Raw genomic sequence first — 17100 nt, forward strand, 5'->3', positions numbered from 1 at the left:
CAAATCACCAGACAATATTAGTGTACAATCTGAGATACGACCATGCAGTTAAGAAACATAAATTCATAATCCAAGTGAGCATTCCTAGGTGCATTTTGTGGGCACATGTATCTGCTTACTTTAACATTCAGAAAGTTGTCTCAGGTCTATTTTGGGAGATTCTAATTAACTCTTTTTCTGCCAACATTCACTATTTGATTTATAATAATGCTGTACTTTACAGTCCTTATTCTGTATACATATCAGAAGCTATTGTGATTTATCTAATTATCAAAGACCTTGCCTAGGGACTAACCAAAAATATGTGAGATTTGAGGATTTAGTATAATATGGACCTAATGTACTCTCCCAACTTGGAAATAAGGGAGAAAAAAATGCCCTCTATTTCTTTTCTACTGTGACTATAACTGCCAGCTCAGAATTATGAATTGACCTTAAAAACACTTAGAAAACTTGAGGAATGGGCATACCTAGAAGATGAAGAACCTGACCTTTGGAGTTTATCCTACAGATATAGTCACCAAATATTTGCAATGAAAATTTCTAAAAAGTTGTATAAGAAACATAGTGGCTTCACTCCTTTTCCATTGCTATCAGAAAACCTGGGAAAGTGGAGATTTTTATATCCTTTTATACCCTTTGGTACTATGGAGCTTTTTGAAAAAAGCATATATTATACTTTATCATTTAATAGCTATTTTTTTAATATTGTAAAGCAAATCGGTTGTTTACCTTTTTTTTAAAAGCATGTTCAGAAGTCAGTTAAATTCTGTTTGTGACTTCTGCTTATTAGCTATATGATCATGGGAAAGTTCCTTAACCTTTCTGACCTGCAGTTTCTTTAAGTATAAAATCAAATTATAATCATACCCAACTCACGGGATTATTATGGTGAGGATAGTGCCATGGTATTGTGCTTAATGAATTTTAGCTCTTACATATAACCTTGTTCTAATAATTAAGTATTCCTTAATAGGATCTTTGGGGCCAGATAGACCCACCCATGATGAGGCTATGTAGCTGTGATAAATAAGGAGAGACAGTCTTCTGCAAAGTCTATGTGTAGCCGACGTCCTTCTTCCATTGTATCTGCCTCCAGTATTTTTCTCCAGAATTCTCTTCTGTGGCTAGGGAAAGGGCTGCAAAGTGAACATGGAGAGTTGTATTGTTGTTATTAAAGATATTTGTTTTTCCTATAAATAGTTAAAATCTGGGATGTATTCATTTTTAGAGTGGACTATTATTAGAAACATTTTTTTCTCATTATCCATTAGCCACCAAGTCTTCTTCCATAGTTATTTTTTATACATTCTTGTCATGTCCAGATAGATAGAGTTAACCTGAAGAAATAATATGTACAATGAAATCTTAATTATACATTTTGCCTGATTTTCCCAGACGAATCTTTAAATGATTGTGTAAGATGTTTTTTCATTGTATCACAGCCATTTTTCACTTAAAGCATTTCATTGAAAAAACTAATTTTTTTCTAGTGTATGGATTTTTTTGTTTTGTTTTTAGGAGGAGTACAAAATCCTACAAGAGCTCTACCAATTTAAAAAGCCTGACACCAACCCAACAGAGGTATCCTCCATTTATTTCTTTTGGTTTTTAGCTATTATTCACATATCTAATAATATCTTTCAGCTTACTACAGTACTCTCAAACAACTTTCCAAAATCTTTGTGTGCGTGTGTGTGTTTATTGGGGCACCCCATGATTAGTAGCTAAAAATCATGTTTTAACTAATTGAACTGAGATTTTTATTGTAATGGGATTGCACTTGTTTTTTGGAAGAATAGCTATAATCTCAGCTTTTCTGTTCATTTAAAGGAAGATTTGGTAGATTGTGTTGATACTAGAATACATCAGTTAGAAGATTTAGAAGCTACTTTTGCTGATTTGTGTGATGGCGATGATGAAGAAACTGTCCAGAAATGGGCTTCAAACCCTGGGTAAGACCCTCAAACATTTTTTTTCTCCAACTCTACTATATTTTTGTCCTATATTTCTACTATTGACTCTTAAGTTGCTTTTTTTAAATTAGTATTAAATTTGAACACACATTTACTAACAGTAACATTTATTGAGTATTTTCTATGCACCCAATATAATTCTAAGATTTTTTTTCCTTGCATTATTTCATTTATTCCTTATAACAACCTTTTTTTTTTCCTTATAAAAATCTCATGGCTTCATTATTAAGTCTATTTTATAGATGAGAAAACTAAGGCACAGAGGTTAAGTTGCCCAAAATCACCCAGTAAGTTGGTATGCTTTTAGTCATTGTGCAGTAGCTATGCCCCTACTATATATAAAATGCGATGCTAAGTTTTATGGAAGATTAGAGATGGGTAAGACAGTCCCTGTTCTAAGTAGAATAAGAAAAAAAAAATTAACCTATCAATAGAAAAGTAGGTTACTAGACAGGTAAATTATTATGTGAAAACTCGCCTCCTTTTAAGGATAGCCCAACTACAAGTAGAAGGGTTTTATTTTCAAGCTGCCTGTGGCATCAGGGAGAAAGATTTGAAAGCTGTGTTTTTCATCAGGTCGTTTATTTGGCTAGTTGTCTCAGAGTTAACCTACCTTGAAAATAGAGAGAAAAGTTCTTTTGGAGCATGTCAGCATGTGTTGATTTGGGGGTGGGGTAAAGAATACCTTTAGAATGCTTTTAGTATTAAAGCTAGTTTGAAAGAATATTTACATAAATAATACAGTTACTTCTCTCTAAAATAATTCTTTAAATTATACAAACTTAAAAAGTCAGGAAGCTAAAAGTATCAGATACAAACTTCTGTTCCCCACGAGCGTAGAATATCAGAACTAGTTTATTTTCAAATCAATCTCCCACAAACCAAAAGAGATTATTCTCCACAATGTAAATGTAAGAAATCAGTCATAAGATAGCAATGTAAAATGGAGAGTTAGAATCATCATACTTCAGGCCACTAGGATTTGTTATGTCATGGTATTGGAAAAAATTCATCAGATCTCTAGAATAATACAGAAGAAACTAGAAAAGCAGTTATTTCTGGGGAGAGGAATTGTATGGCTAAATGATGAAGTATATGAGGGAGAAATATCTTCTTTTGCTATGTGTATGTATTACCTATTCAAAATATTCAGTAATTTTTACTTAAAAATAAAATATTCAGAAACTTCCCTGAAATAAAATAGAAAACTTTATTATCACTAAGAAAAGCAGTGGTTTAGAAGAATAAACCATAATAGTATTAATTACATCAGTAAGTATTAACTAAGCACTCTAACATCAGTCAATGCGTGTTCTCTTTAGTATAGGGAGATAATTCTAAAAATGATTCCCTTTTTATGGAATTATGACAGAAGAGGGAGATATAGAAATAAGTCATAGAACATAATTCTTTCTGGAAATACTGAAGAATACCTACTATTTTGTGATTTTTTTTTTTTTGAAGTCTCAAGCCAAGTTTAAAACTTAAAACAAAAAACTAGCCTGAAAACCTCAGAATCCTGAATCTAGCTCATAGATAGGACCACCTATTCCACTGAAACCCACTGTACCTGCTGCACGTGCCCAGGTAGCTCCTCATCATCTGCAAGGAGTTCTGTCAGACTTTTAAAAGAACATAGAAACCACAAACAGTGGTGAGTTTAGACTGTATTTGGAACTGGGAGGAAAACAATAGCACAAGGGAAAAGTGAGTGAGACAGCAAGAAAATTCTCTCCAAACTTAAGGGCCAGGCCCTCAGCATGAAGGAGGTAGAAGAGGTTGGTGATCGGAGCCCGGAAGCCCAGCAAGGGTCACTAATAAAAAGGGAGAAATAACAGGATGAGTGGATAGACAGGCCTCCATGCCTCCTTTTTTCTTTTTTCCCTTCAGCAGATGAGTGGATGTTGGTGGAGGAGGTATTGAAATACTAGAATTATTAATTAATCAGGGCTTCCAAAGAATTCCATCTAAATTAAATAACTTAAAACCCGTATCGTTATTATATCAAATGGTATATAGAACTTTTCCAGTTGTAATTGTATACGTCAGTAAATATGACCTTAAATTTTTTTTAACCTTCAGGAAACATCTTTTGTCACTAAATGCTTTGATCTTGCTGATCAAAATGTATTTTTTTTATGAAATTGGATTTTCAAAATGATATTTCAAAGTCATAGAACTTTCATTTTTAAAGAAAAGGAAAATCTCTGTTACTCAGGTGCTAATTTTAAATCTTTAATACATTCTGTAACTTTTTAGGTAAGAAAACAACATGGAACATTTATTTCTTATTATTTTAAGATACTTGAACAGTTTTATCTTTCATTTCCAAGAATCATTAAACATATTGTTAATGGGAAATTTTAAGGGTACTGTATCATTGGCTACTATAATTTTGGTTGAGGTGGTGTGATGTTTAATTGAGGGGTGGCTTTTTTCCAGAATGGAATCACTAGTTCCACTTGTACAGAGTTTGAAAAAACGGATGGAAGTGCCAGACTATGAAATGGTAAATATTTTATATTAAAGTATAAAATTGGGGGGAAAAAGAATTAAATAAATAAAGTATAAAATTGATCCTTTCCAAAGGCATTATTCTGGGTAGAAAAATATGCTTTTGTTAAAATGATTACTTTTTTTGTGTTCCTGGGAAATGTGAAAGAATTATCTTTTAAAAGAAAAAGAAATGAAAAAATTACATACTTTTCAGAAGTTAGAACACTTTTTCAGTTTTCTTAGAAAAACATGCTAAAGTGCTGGGGGGAAAAGTATACAATTTCTAAAGTTGTTCTTTATTGATCCTTTTTTTGTTTTTTTTTTACTCCTTTACCCCTTTTCTCTCTACACTTTTCTGATTATAAAAACCAAACAGAAAGACTAAAGAAGGCACTCTGGCGAGTGCATTTTTACTATATTAGCTGTGTAACTGGCTTTGACAAAAAGAGAATATCTTTAATGATAATTTCTTTTGTTTTTATAGCATTCTGCAGTCTTTGAAGCATAAATTTTCCCATTCGAGGTTCAAATGTGTTTTCTCAGATTTTTGTGCCAGAGCTGAGACCTCCAAGTCTTCTGTTCTTTTACTTCTGGTGCTTCTTTTACTTCAGTAAATTGTGTTTTTGTTTTAATGTTTTATCTAGTCATGGAATACAATCAAACCACCTTATTTGAACTGAAGGTTATATATTGATTTAATGCTAACTTTACAAGAATAAAAAATACCAGCAAAATAATATTTTGGTTAAATCGTAGCTAATCTAAGACTCACTCTTCTATTTAATGGCAATTATTAAGTATGAAAGAATTAGAAGTCATAGGGTTTAAAAATGCTTCGAGCTCATGTAATATTAATGACTGTGTGTTCATGCAGGTCTACTTTAGTCATTGCATTACATCTGGATTTTCTGGTGATTGGGGATGGGTGTTGTACATTATTTGTTAAGGGATGGCATGGGCTCAGTTGCAGATTATATGATCAAATATGATGTGCTTATAGCTGAAGGATTAAAATACTATTCTAATCATTTTAGTAGAAAAGAACATGCAGTCTGTCATTTTACTACATTGACAGATCACTGCCAATTAAATCTTTGATGTTTATCCAGAGCCTCCAATAAAGTAGCAGATTAGTGTTTTTTCCATGCTTTGCACTTATGTACGCTAGGCAAAACTGTGACATGTTTGAGTTCCAGTTTTCAAAACTTTAAAGCAGAAGCTGCAAAATGTCAGTTTGTGAGCCGCTTCTAGCTTTCAGGCATTTTAGTTTAACACTAAGACTGAAACACCAGTTGTTTACATTTAAGATATATATAGATAGAAAGATAGATAGATATCAGCAGGATGTGCTTATGCATAAGGATACACAAGAAACTGGTAACCGTAGGTTAAATAAGGTAGGAGGAAGACTTTCCCTTGTATCCTCTTGAAACTTGGAGTGTAGTACTGGGTGCATGTATTTAAAAAATAAATAATAAGTTGGAAGGAAATAGTAAGGTGTATACAGTTTTATATCAGCTTTTAGAATTTAGATGAAGTGGATAATTCTCTAGGAAATGTGAATTGTCAAAGTAGACTCAAGTAAAGATAGAAACTGAATGAATCCATAATCATAACATAAAGAAGTAGTTAAAGAATTATTTCTACTAAATGTATCAGGCCCAATCGGGTGTATAGGCCAGTTCTTTAAAACTTGAGAAAATTGATAACTTCTGTGGCACAGAAATTATTAAGGAAAAGACAATCCCATTTCACAAAAATATTAAAAGATTTGTCAGCAAGGCTATTAATGGTTAAAGTGTTATTAAAAATAACAAAGCCTTACAGTTTAATTTGTAATTGTCTTGTTTTCAGGTTCACCAGGCTGGTCTAACCTGTGATTATTCAGAACTTCCTCACCATATCAGCACAGAACAAGAAATTGAGTATCTTATTCAGTCTGTGTATTATTTACTGAAAAATTTACCAAAACCTACTCTTGTGACAATTGCAAGGTAAGTGTGATAGCCTGAATGATGATGACCCACCAAAGATGTCTACATCCCAGTCGCTAGGACCTGTGAATATATTGGTTTATGGGGCAAAATAGACTTTGTGGATGTTGATTAACTCAAGGATCTTGAAATGGGGGATTATCCTGGATTATCTGTGTGGGCTCAGCATAATGAGGGGTCCTTGTAAAAGGAAGGCAGTAGGGTCAGAATCAGAAAGGTGAGAAGATGCTAGGCTATTAGCTTTGAATATGGAAGATGTGACCCGAGCTAAGGAATGAATGCAGGCAGCCTCTAGAAGCTGGAAAAGCAAGGAAACATTCTTGCCTAGAGCCTGGAGAAGAAAATGCAGCCCTGCCAGCACCTTTGTTTTAGGACTTCTGACCTCCAACAAAACTGTAAGATAATTGGTGTTACTGTAAGCCGCTAAATTTGTGGTAATTTGTTATAGCCGCACTTGGAAATTAATACAGTCTCTGTAGATGATTCTGATGATTACTAAAACAATAATTCTTTTCAATTTTTTTCCTACTAAGCTCGAATTTCAGATGTTTTTTCCTCTTTCCTATTAGTAATGATTGGCAGACAACTTGTTTTTGAAGTTGGTGATAATATTCAGATGAACACAAGAATTTCATTTCTGTGTTCTACAGAGGAATATTTAGCTGCTGCCATGTTTTAAATTTGAACATAGTAATGTACTGAATAGTTATAACAATTTATCTTTTTCTCTGTTAATCTTTGGGCTAGTTTTCTATAGAACTATAAGGTTCTAAAATAAGTACTTTAAATACTTATGCAAATAGTATTTTGTGGCAGACATAACAATCTTTGACCATCCTAAAACAAAATTCATAGATAATCTAGCCTCCTGCACACATAATTTAAACATATGTCGATATTATACATAATATGTAGATAATATAATTGTCTTAGTCCATTCAGACTGCAGTAACAAAAATGCCATAGACTTGGTGCTTATAAACAACAGATTTATTTCTCACAGTCCTGGAGGCTGAGAAGTTCAAAGTGAAGGCACCAGCAGATTCAGTGTCAGCGTGAGGACCTGATTCCTAGTTCATAAACAGCCGCCTTCTCCCTGTAACGTCACATGGTGGAAAGACTGAAGGAGCTCTTGGACCTCTTTTATAAAAGCACTAATCTCATTCAGGAGGAATCTACTCTCATCACCTAATCACCTCCCAAAGGCCTCACCAGATATGATCACCTTGGGGATTAGATTCCAACATATGAGTTTGGGGAGGACACATTTAGTCTATAGCAATAACTTACTTATTTAAATATATATTTATATATATATAAATATATATATATACACACACGCAAAATATTGCAACATGAAGGAGAAGTGAAAATAATTGATAAAAAAGTAATATGTATGAAAATTCCACACTAGAATTTCATCTTTACAAAGAGTCACTAAATGTAATAGTTACGAATGCAGACAGATACTCACATGTAATATGGGCCAAATACTATGAACAGTGCCATAGTGACATGGTTTTTCTAGTCAAAACAACCTCTTGGTAAAGTCCTGAACTTAAAGTCCAGTCTTTTCTCAATTAACAGAGTAGTTAGTTGCATTTCTGGAAAATTCAGATCATATTGAATCCATTTTCAAAAAAACTTCATTCATATGTTGAAGAGTTAAATTCTAGGTTCAGAAAAACTAAAAACAGGAAACAGGTTGTTCACTTATGTGAGTGCTCTGTGGACTTTGGAAAATATGCAGGACACAAGACAGTTATTCATATTTATATTACAGGACTATACTGCATATTACACGCATTCTCGCAGCCCTGCCCTCTTGCCTTTGCCCCTTAATTGTGATTTGACAATCAGATATGTACCTACAGATTTCCACAACTCCCTCTTGGAAAAAGCTCCCATCAGGAACCACTCTAATACTGTTAAAGGGGCCAGAAATGTTTTTGGAAACATTTAAGTACTCCTTTATTTGTTATAAATAAATCTTTTATATATTAAAGTAGGTCTTTATATGTTAGACAGTATTTAATAACTTTAAATTGCTCTGTATCATTTGGTTATATGTTAAATGTTTACATCAAGCTTCAAAAGTAACCTGATCACCAGAGAATGAAATGAATTTATTAGAAGTTTTTCAGACACTTCTGGAAAACTGCCTGGACACTCAAGTTGTCGTTGGTGATCTAGACAGACTCCCAAAATACCGATTTCTGCCGCATCCCACTTGGCTCTTTCTCAGTACTACCTAGGAAATTAATCCCAACACCAGCACATCCTCACATTTCATTTTGGACAGTCCTATACACCGCATAGTTAACAGATTGTTTTTAGAAGCAGAACCCTTTTTAATCAGTTAGCCTCCACCTTTATAATTTCTAGCCTGAATATACACATAATAAAAGAATGATAAGGATGCCCAGTCACTAAGATAATAAGCTCTAGTATTCCCAAGCAGTCCAGTGATTAAGCACTCAAGCTTTGAGGACATGCTATACGGTTTTGTATCCTGTCACCAGCACTTAATAGATAACGGGCAGTGTGACCCCTGCAGGTTAATCTTTCTCTATTGCAAATTCCTTTAAAGGGAAGGTAAATGTAACTCTTTCATAGGGTCAGAAGACAAAAATACATAATTCGTGTAATATGTCTGACCTAGAGTAAATGTTTAGTAGCTTTCAACTGTTATTCCAAAATTCAACATACTTTCATTTCTTTTTCACATTGAAATCAACACATGCGGGCTTTTCCTCACTACACAGTATGATTTCATCCTATTTATGTGTATTTTTCTTTCTCTTCTTGGTTCCAGGTCAAGTCTAGATGATTACTGTCCTTCTGAGCAAGTTGACACCATTCAAGAAAAAGTCCTCAACATGCTACACTCCCTCTATGGGACCTTAGACATTCATCTGGTGTATTCAGCAGAGTCTTCACCATCTTGAAACAACAAAACACTAAGCTATTACATCCTGATGTAGTAACAGGGTTTTCACTAATTTATTTGTAAATGAGTCTTCCAGAAAACACTTCATTTTTATGTCAACTGCCACTTAAAATCTTTCAGGTATCATCAGTTGTTGAATGATGGCAATTTTTTGGCATCAAGTCTACACCCAGTTGATGGAACTATTGCTGATCTTTCTTCCTTTCTATAATTGTCTTCACTTTGTGAGGTGTTTTTTTCCCCTCTTTTCCCCTTTTTTCCCTACGTCAGTTGGACTGTATGAGATTCGTTCGTTAATTTATTCACTCAACCAACTAATATTTATTGAGTACTTATATGCACCAATCAATTAAGTGCTGAGTGTATGGTAATAAACAGACTAGACAAGGCCCCTGCCCTCTCGAGGGACAGGTGGGAAACAAATTATGGATTGAAAAAAAAATGCTAGGAAGGAAAGGACAACAACACACATGTATTAGGTATGCTCGTAGTACTTAGAGCACCCTGGCCTTATAGGAAAGTAACATTCTCAAAAGCTACTACCAAAAAAATAATAATAATAAACTTTGCCAGTCCATGAAAATGTTGCAGGAAGTCTACCTCTCCAAGACTGTTGGGACTGTGGCCCAGCTCTTGCTAAATGCTCTCAGCATTGTTGGTATTAAGGAGACCTATTTGAGTAAACCACACAAAAGTTAACTTTGTCATTTGCTAATCAGAAAAGCCCTTCTGGGTTTTTTGTGCCTCCAGGATGGTCGGTGTGGGCATTGATTATCATAATTCCTAGATGCCACTTTATTGGCAGTCAGGGTAGACACTTTTTTTTCAAATAAACCAACTCTTTAAATAGTAGAGGAAAAAGTTAAATTCTTAATTCTAGCCAACAATACTGCCTTCCACCAGCCTCCCCATAAGAGACCCTGAGTCACTCTTAATTATGGAGCTTTTCAATCCTTAATTTGCTGAAGTCTTCCCGTCTTCAGTATCCCTCATGTTCAGGAATCATTTTTAACTACCTACTTGATTTCCTTTAAAAGGTAGGATGGCATTTAAAGAAAAAAAATCCATTATTCCTCAATCCTAACACAGTAGGTATTTTTCATGTAACCTTCAGGCCGTGACCACATGTGTACCTACCTGTTGAGTTGCATGTAACAAATGATAGTGTGTTACCTAACTTTATGGCTGATACCCAAGGTCACATTACCACTGCCACTCACTAGATGGCATCAGAACTCATTTTTCCAATGATTCTATTTTCCAGTGAATTTTTCTTGTCACCACCTTGATTTCCCAAGACTGATAGTGTGAATGTTTATTTGTTATGAAAAGCAAAGCAGACCGATTCATCTTTCCATTTTGATGGAACATTCGTTCCAAAAGCTTTATTTCTCTGTAAAATCAGTATTGCAAAATAGTGCTGTTTATCTTTTAATTTTGAAAAATTTTATTATAATTCTGTAAATAGATGTTACTTTTATGAGTAAATTAATTTTGTGTTCTAAAGAAATAAGGTGTATGTTGAGTTTCTAAAAGTTTAAAATCAAACTATAGCACTAATGGTATATGATCTCAGTATGTTCGTAGCATTGATCTTATGAATCTGGTTTAGTTATTTTTTACAATTCCCGTGATCACTAATATGCTTCAGCATTGTTTTAATAAAAGGGCATCAATTTCCTTTTTAGCAACACTTGGATTCTTTAGTCCTCATACTCTGTAATTCTCTTGGAAGAATAAAATTCAGTCCCTACTAGTTGACTAGAACCAACTTAGTAAATTATGTGTCTGTGCATTTCAAATAGAAAGATATTTAGTTTCTCAAGACATCCTTCATATGTGTTCTAATGAGGAATACCACAATACAGTATTTTTTGGATTATGTACAGATATTACTGAAGTATGGAATTTTGAGCAGCTTTTCTTTTTAATGTGACTTAAATGTCAGCATAGGCCATAGTTTTGAAGTCTTTAAATGTTCTAGGTTCTCAGGGAGCTCTTGGTCAGAGTCCTTCATTCCTTATATATTCTTTACAAATATTTATTTTAGCAGTAGTGGCCCTGGATTTCTGGTAATACATCCATTATGCTGCCAATAGTTTATCGTCAGTGGTATGTTTCTTAGCACAAGATTCTCTCATTCAGCATACATCTTAAGAGAAAGCATTTTCATGAAACAAGTTTTTGTTGGACATCTTTCAGAAATGCTTGAGATACATGAGGATCGGCCATGTAAATATTAGGTTTTGGACTGTGCCGTACTGCCCGGTCATCCTGAGTTGCAGCACCCTCGTAGTGCTTCTGAACTAACTGGTCCTGGGCTGCCTCTGGTTTTGTAGTTCCAGCTGTACTCCTGGGATTCCAAACATCACAGCCATTCTTCCCCTTTATTCTCATTTGAGTTCACAAATGAAGTGTCTAAAGTTTCCGTGAACCTTGATTTTTAGGAGTGAGTGCTCTGAACAGTATTCTGGTCACTCACTGGAAGGATGCATCTTACCACTGCAAATTAGTACATCGCAGATTAGTAAACTGGCATTTCATACATTAGCATATGTGAGTTTGTTTCCTGTGATTCAGAAGCAGGACCCCATTACAGAGGGGGAGAGGGGGCTGAGGCTACACAGTTTCACTTTCTTTGAAGACCTTCCCTTGTTGAATACTTAGCTGACCTCCAGCTATAACATACCTGCCGTTTCTCTAACTCGAAAATATTCTTCAACAGCAAGCAGATCTCTGAAGCCTATCAATCAGCCATCAGCACTATTTGGAAGCCTAAGCACCTCAGTTGATGCGAATCATGCCAAGAGTGAGACAAGAAGTATTATGACTGAAATAGAGTAGAGCTAGTGGTAAGTGAGAGCTCCACAGGGCTACTGCCTGACTCGAGTGTCCCCTTTTCCATGCCTCAGCTTCTAATTTTACAATAAAAGGACTTAATTCATCAGAATATTGTGAGGAATAAAACATATAAAGCCCTTAGTACAACAACCATTCAGTACACATTGGCTGTCATTTCCAAACTCAGCCCTAATTAGAATATCCTGTGACAGCTATTCTAGGTCTCAACTGCTCTTATGCCTCTCCTAAATACGGATTTTTTTTTTTAAACCACACATTAGGTTCTACTTTTTTATTTAATGATGGAATTTCGATTTATTCAAAGAAGGCAGGTTCTTCCCATAAGGGAAGAAATAACAGGGCTCATAATTTAAATTTTTTTTTCTGCACTTGGTATAAGCATCTATTTACTTTTAAAACCTGTGCTCCTGTGTAATCAGGCAGCGGGGGGTCAGAGAAATCAAAGCCTGCCCCAGCTTGCTTTCCTCTTTACACTTGCCTCCTGCCTGGTTATAAATAAAGCTAGGATTTGTGATGCTAAACCTCTAATGTAGACAATGTTTAGAAGTTGCTACCCCTAGACTTATAAATTACTTTCATAGAATCTAGGGTTATCCTTATCATTTTTGACATTGCTGATTTATGGGTGACTTCCAGCAAAAAAGTCCCTCGTGCATCAGCCAGAGCATGACAAATGGATGTCCTCTCCAATCAATTCACTGTTATTGTGAAACCCCTCCCAAGCACTTCCCCCAGGCCTCAGCCTTACCACAGAGCAGGTTAATGAAAACGGGATCATTAGAAAGGGGGAAAGCCTGTGTCGGCTTGGCCTAATGAGGTTATGTAACAGCACTTCAGATATGACTCTGGTTACTCAAGGAGGGAGAGACAGGGATGAAGTCAAAGTTGGAACTAAGCTTGAAATCCAGCTTTTGAACAGAAACTACACTGAGATCTGCCCAGCAGCACCATTCACCCTCTATAGCATTGCCCCATCTGGAGCAGGCACAGGTAATGAGTGGCACCATCATCGCAAAGTGACACCTGAGGTACTGGTGGCTTTGAAATCAGTCCAGGTACAAGTACTGCTGCCAGTTACAAGTTATGTGAACTCGGACAACTTAACCTGTCAGAGTCCCTTGTTTTAGAGGTTGTTTAAGGCCCTCCCTGTATTCCTACAGGACTCTCTACTGTACTCCAGTATCACACGTTAGCTGTTGACATCTGCTCTCCCCAGTGGACCATGAGACCCTGGAGGATGTCATCACACACCTTTGTAGCTCAAGTCTCTGGCATAATTCCTATCTATCATAGGGACTCAAAAAATGTTTAAAGACCACTGAGGCTTGACCTAATAAGGTTATGTAACAGCTCTTATTAGTAATAACCATTATATACCTTATATTATACATTTCTCTTGTGAGCGTGCTATCTTTGAGAGCAAATTGAACAAATACAGGTATTAATACAAGAACAAACATTTACCAAGGATTAGACATATTAAATACATGAGTCCAAAAGAACTAAAAGATAATACCTGTAATCTAATTATTGATAAACAAGAGAAAGGCAATCATATAAGTTTTCCAGCTCTTTTGTCATCTCTCTTATGTATAAAACTTTATCAAACCATGTTCCACAATGCTTATGTCAATGTGAAATAAAATGCATATAGTTTCATTTTCTGCCTAAAATTCACATCTAATATTTTACACTACTGTCCAAAAACTGGATATAAACTTTCACATCTAACATTTGACACTACTGTCCAAAAACCTATGGAGGTGAAATTTTGGTCCCTCAAAAGAATATTGTTTTCAGATTATAGCTTTGCTGACTGTTGGAGGAATAACTACTTCTCACTTCTGACTTTCCTTCCATATGGAGGTACCTTTCAATACAGTTCGGAGGAGGAAACCTCAGGTGAGAAATAGCCCTGAGATGGTGTTTGTGACAAAGCGTGAGGCCCTTTAAATGAGGAAGTATCTTTTCAAACAAAAATCAGACTGCTGCACAAAAGGGACATTGGCTATGTTTCTCTAGATAATGCAACAGACCAAAGTCCTGGTCTTGCGAGGAAGAATGAAAGAATGGAATTACAGGATGCCTTCTTATAGAAGTATATGTTCTCTGTCCTTCCATGCCATAAATTTGTAATAACAGGTCCCATGGGAGAGGTTTACGGTTGTCCAATGATGGCAGGGACAACAGAGTCTATCTGGGATGCAGTATTAGGAAGCCAGTTGTTGCCACAGACTTAAGCCATGATCTCCAATACCAGCTTGTTAGTAGCGATGATAACATTTTTATCTCCATCAGCCTGAATTCCTGTGCCTATTTCTAACTTATTTAGAAGTTAGTAGAGAACGCTGATGCCTATTGTGCTTTCTCAAACCCCAACAGGACAATGCGTAGTATGAAAAGTTTATGAATGCAGTAGTAGCTTGGTAGAATTCCAGTCAAAAAGGACATTCTATGCCATTCTGAGTAAACTCACAAGATATCTTCTCTTTATACAGTCTGTTTTTCTATGCAGCATAGATATTTAAAAACTTTTTTAAAGATTTATTTTGCTTCTAAGTGCTTTTTTTAATATCAGACTGATGTTTTATTTTTATTTGACATCAAGACAGGCAACACAGCTTCCTAGTAGACTTTTTATACAAGCAACAACCAATTATAAAATATAATAGACCTTAATTATAGTAGCATAATTTCTCAACAAAAAGATACTTACAAATAAACTAAATTAAAAATTACTACCTACACAAAGAAAACTTTACAAAGTTATTGAAGAATATGAAGGCATGAATATCTATGGAAAGATATGCGTTTATATAAGAAAAGTCAATGTTATAAAGATGTCAATGCTTCCTATATCAAGCTCTATGTAAAATACAATTTCAATAAACGTACCAATATTTTATTTTAAACTTGTGACACTGATTCTAAAGTTCAAAGGCAAAAATGATTATGCAATGGAAACCAGAAAAAAAATTGTAAAATAAAGCCTAAGGATTAGTCCTACTATACCAAAAAAATTATAAAATTATGTCAACTAAAGTAGTGCATTACTGGCATGTGAACAGACAGACAGTTAAATGGAACAGAATAGACCTATATTTAAGGATATCTGTTTTAAGGAGAAAAATAAAAAACTAATGGCTCATATAAAATGAAAGATTATTTCTCATTTTTATAAAGTCCAATAAAACGTGTTTCTGCTCATCAGGCTCTCTTTCAAGCAAGGATGCTGGGACTTATGCTCCTTACATCTTCAGCTCTGCCACTCTAACGTGTGTCTTGCCAAGTCTTTCTAGAGGATATCTCCATTCCACCTAGCAGAAGGCAAGAAGGATGGAGGGTCATACGCAGAGTCACTTCCTAACTACAGTGGAAGCTGGGAAATACTCCGTCGTGTACCCAGAAAGAAGAGGGATCAGGTTTGGTGAATACCTAGCATTTTCTCACATGAGACCCAAATTTGTACTGGAATTTGTTGTGTAATCAGAGTGGCATTTTATATCAATGGGGACAGAGAAACTGTTCAGTAAGTGAGGCTGAAGAACTCTATGGCTAGCTCAAAAAAATTAAGTTGGGTTCCCAATTCATTCCTTATAACAAAGTAAATTACAATCGAATCAAATCTGAATGCAAAGAAAATAAGAAAACTGTTAGAAAACGCAGGAGAAAAGAGAAAGGCTTTTTATAAATAAGCATGCCTTGCCTGGAAGAGTCAAAGATATGTGGGTTTAAGATTGTTTAGCGCATCCACTCAAATATAACCATCTCAGGTTTCACAGTCCTATTTCTTTTCTTTCAGGGCCTTGACGTTAACATGGAATACCTGTTCCGGCTGTGCATTTGGTATCTAATGTAGCTCTGACATTTTTCTTATTGTATTCTGAGGCTAATATTCAGCATAATCCGCCTTCCTGCTGCAAGAGGTAAGAGTCTAATATGAGTCAGCCATGAAAGCCTTCTGGCTTTCATAACATGCCCTGAGTTGATAGTTGGCTGACATGGTATCCACTTCAGATCATCGGGCATGAGATTCTCATAGGAGCACTGGCCCTTGGTCCCAAAAAGGTTGGGGACTGCTGCTATAGAACACAAAAGAAAACCTAAATAAATGGAGAATATTGTTGGTCATATATAGGAAGTCTCAGTAATTTTTATGCCAATTCTCTCCAAATCGATCCATAAAGACAATATAATCTCTAAAACATCTTATTTATATATAGTATATATTCATAAGGCTTGAAGTATATGCCTAGCTTAGACAACTAAAAAGGAGGAAAATGATCAGCAAACATAAATGTTTATTCCTTCTAGTCATTGTAGACATGTAAGTTAAAATAAGATGTAACTTTTTACCATATAATAAGCAAAAATAAAAAATACTGATGCTGGCACTCACGAGGATGAGGAAATGGGATTCTCCTACTCAGCTGACAGACGGAAACTATTTCAGCTTCTCTGAAAAGCAATTTTGCAGTAACTATGGAAATGTTATTCTCAATGAGCCAGTGATTCCATTTCTCAATATCTAGCCTATGGAAACACTCAAACATGTATTGAGTGGCATGCACAAAAATGTTCTTACCTGCATAGTTTATAGTTGCAAAAAAAGGAAAAAAAAAAAAAAGGACAGCAACCTAAGTATACATCAGTACAGTTATAAATGGCTAAATAAGTAATGGTAAAATCATACTGTGAAATATTATGTAATCATTTAAAAGAATGAAGTAAATCAATATGTATCGACATGAAAAGAACTTCTAGACATGTTAAGAATAAAACACAAGGTTTAGAATAATGTATTCAGTAGCATCCTGTTTAT

General features: G+C 35.0%; 1 protein-coding gene and 1 pseudogene across 1 annotated transcript in view; both read left to right on the forward strand.

Moving 5' to 3' along the window:
* The window catches only part of CUNH5orf22 (chromosome unknown C5orf22 homolog), a 26272-nt gene extending 15163 nt beyond the window's left edge, over positions 1–11109 (forward strand). The window contains exons 5-9 of the mRNA XM_011356466.2: positions 1522–1584; positions 1834–1955; positions 4419–4485; positions 6327–6466; positions 9282–11109. Of these exons, the coding sequence (XP_011354768.1) occupies positions 1522–1584; positions 1834–1955; positions 4419–4485; positions 6327–6466; positions 9282–9414 (525 nt within the window). The 3' untranslated portion in view covers positions 9415–11109. The remainder of the gene's footprint in view (positions 1–1521; positions 1585–1833; positions 1956–4418; positions 4486–6326; positions 6467–9281) is intronic.
* A 1981-nt stretch (positions 11110–13090) lies between these two features.
* The window catches only part of LOC105289717, a 17736-nt pseudogene continuing 13726 nt past the window's right edge, over positions 13091–17100 (forward strand).

This window comes from Pteropus vampyrus, unplaced genomic scaffold (assembly GCF_000151845.1).
Source record: "Pteropus vampyrus isolate Shadow unplaced genomic scaffold, Pvam_2.0 Scaffold27, whole genome shotgun sequence".
Classification (NCBI taxonomy): domain Eukaryota; kingdom Metazoa; phylum Chordata; class Mammalia; order Chiroptera; family Pteropodidae; genus Pteropus; species Pteropus vampyrus.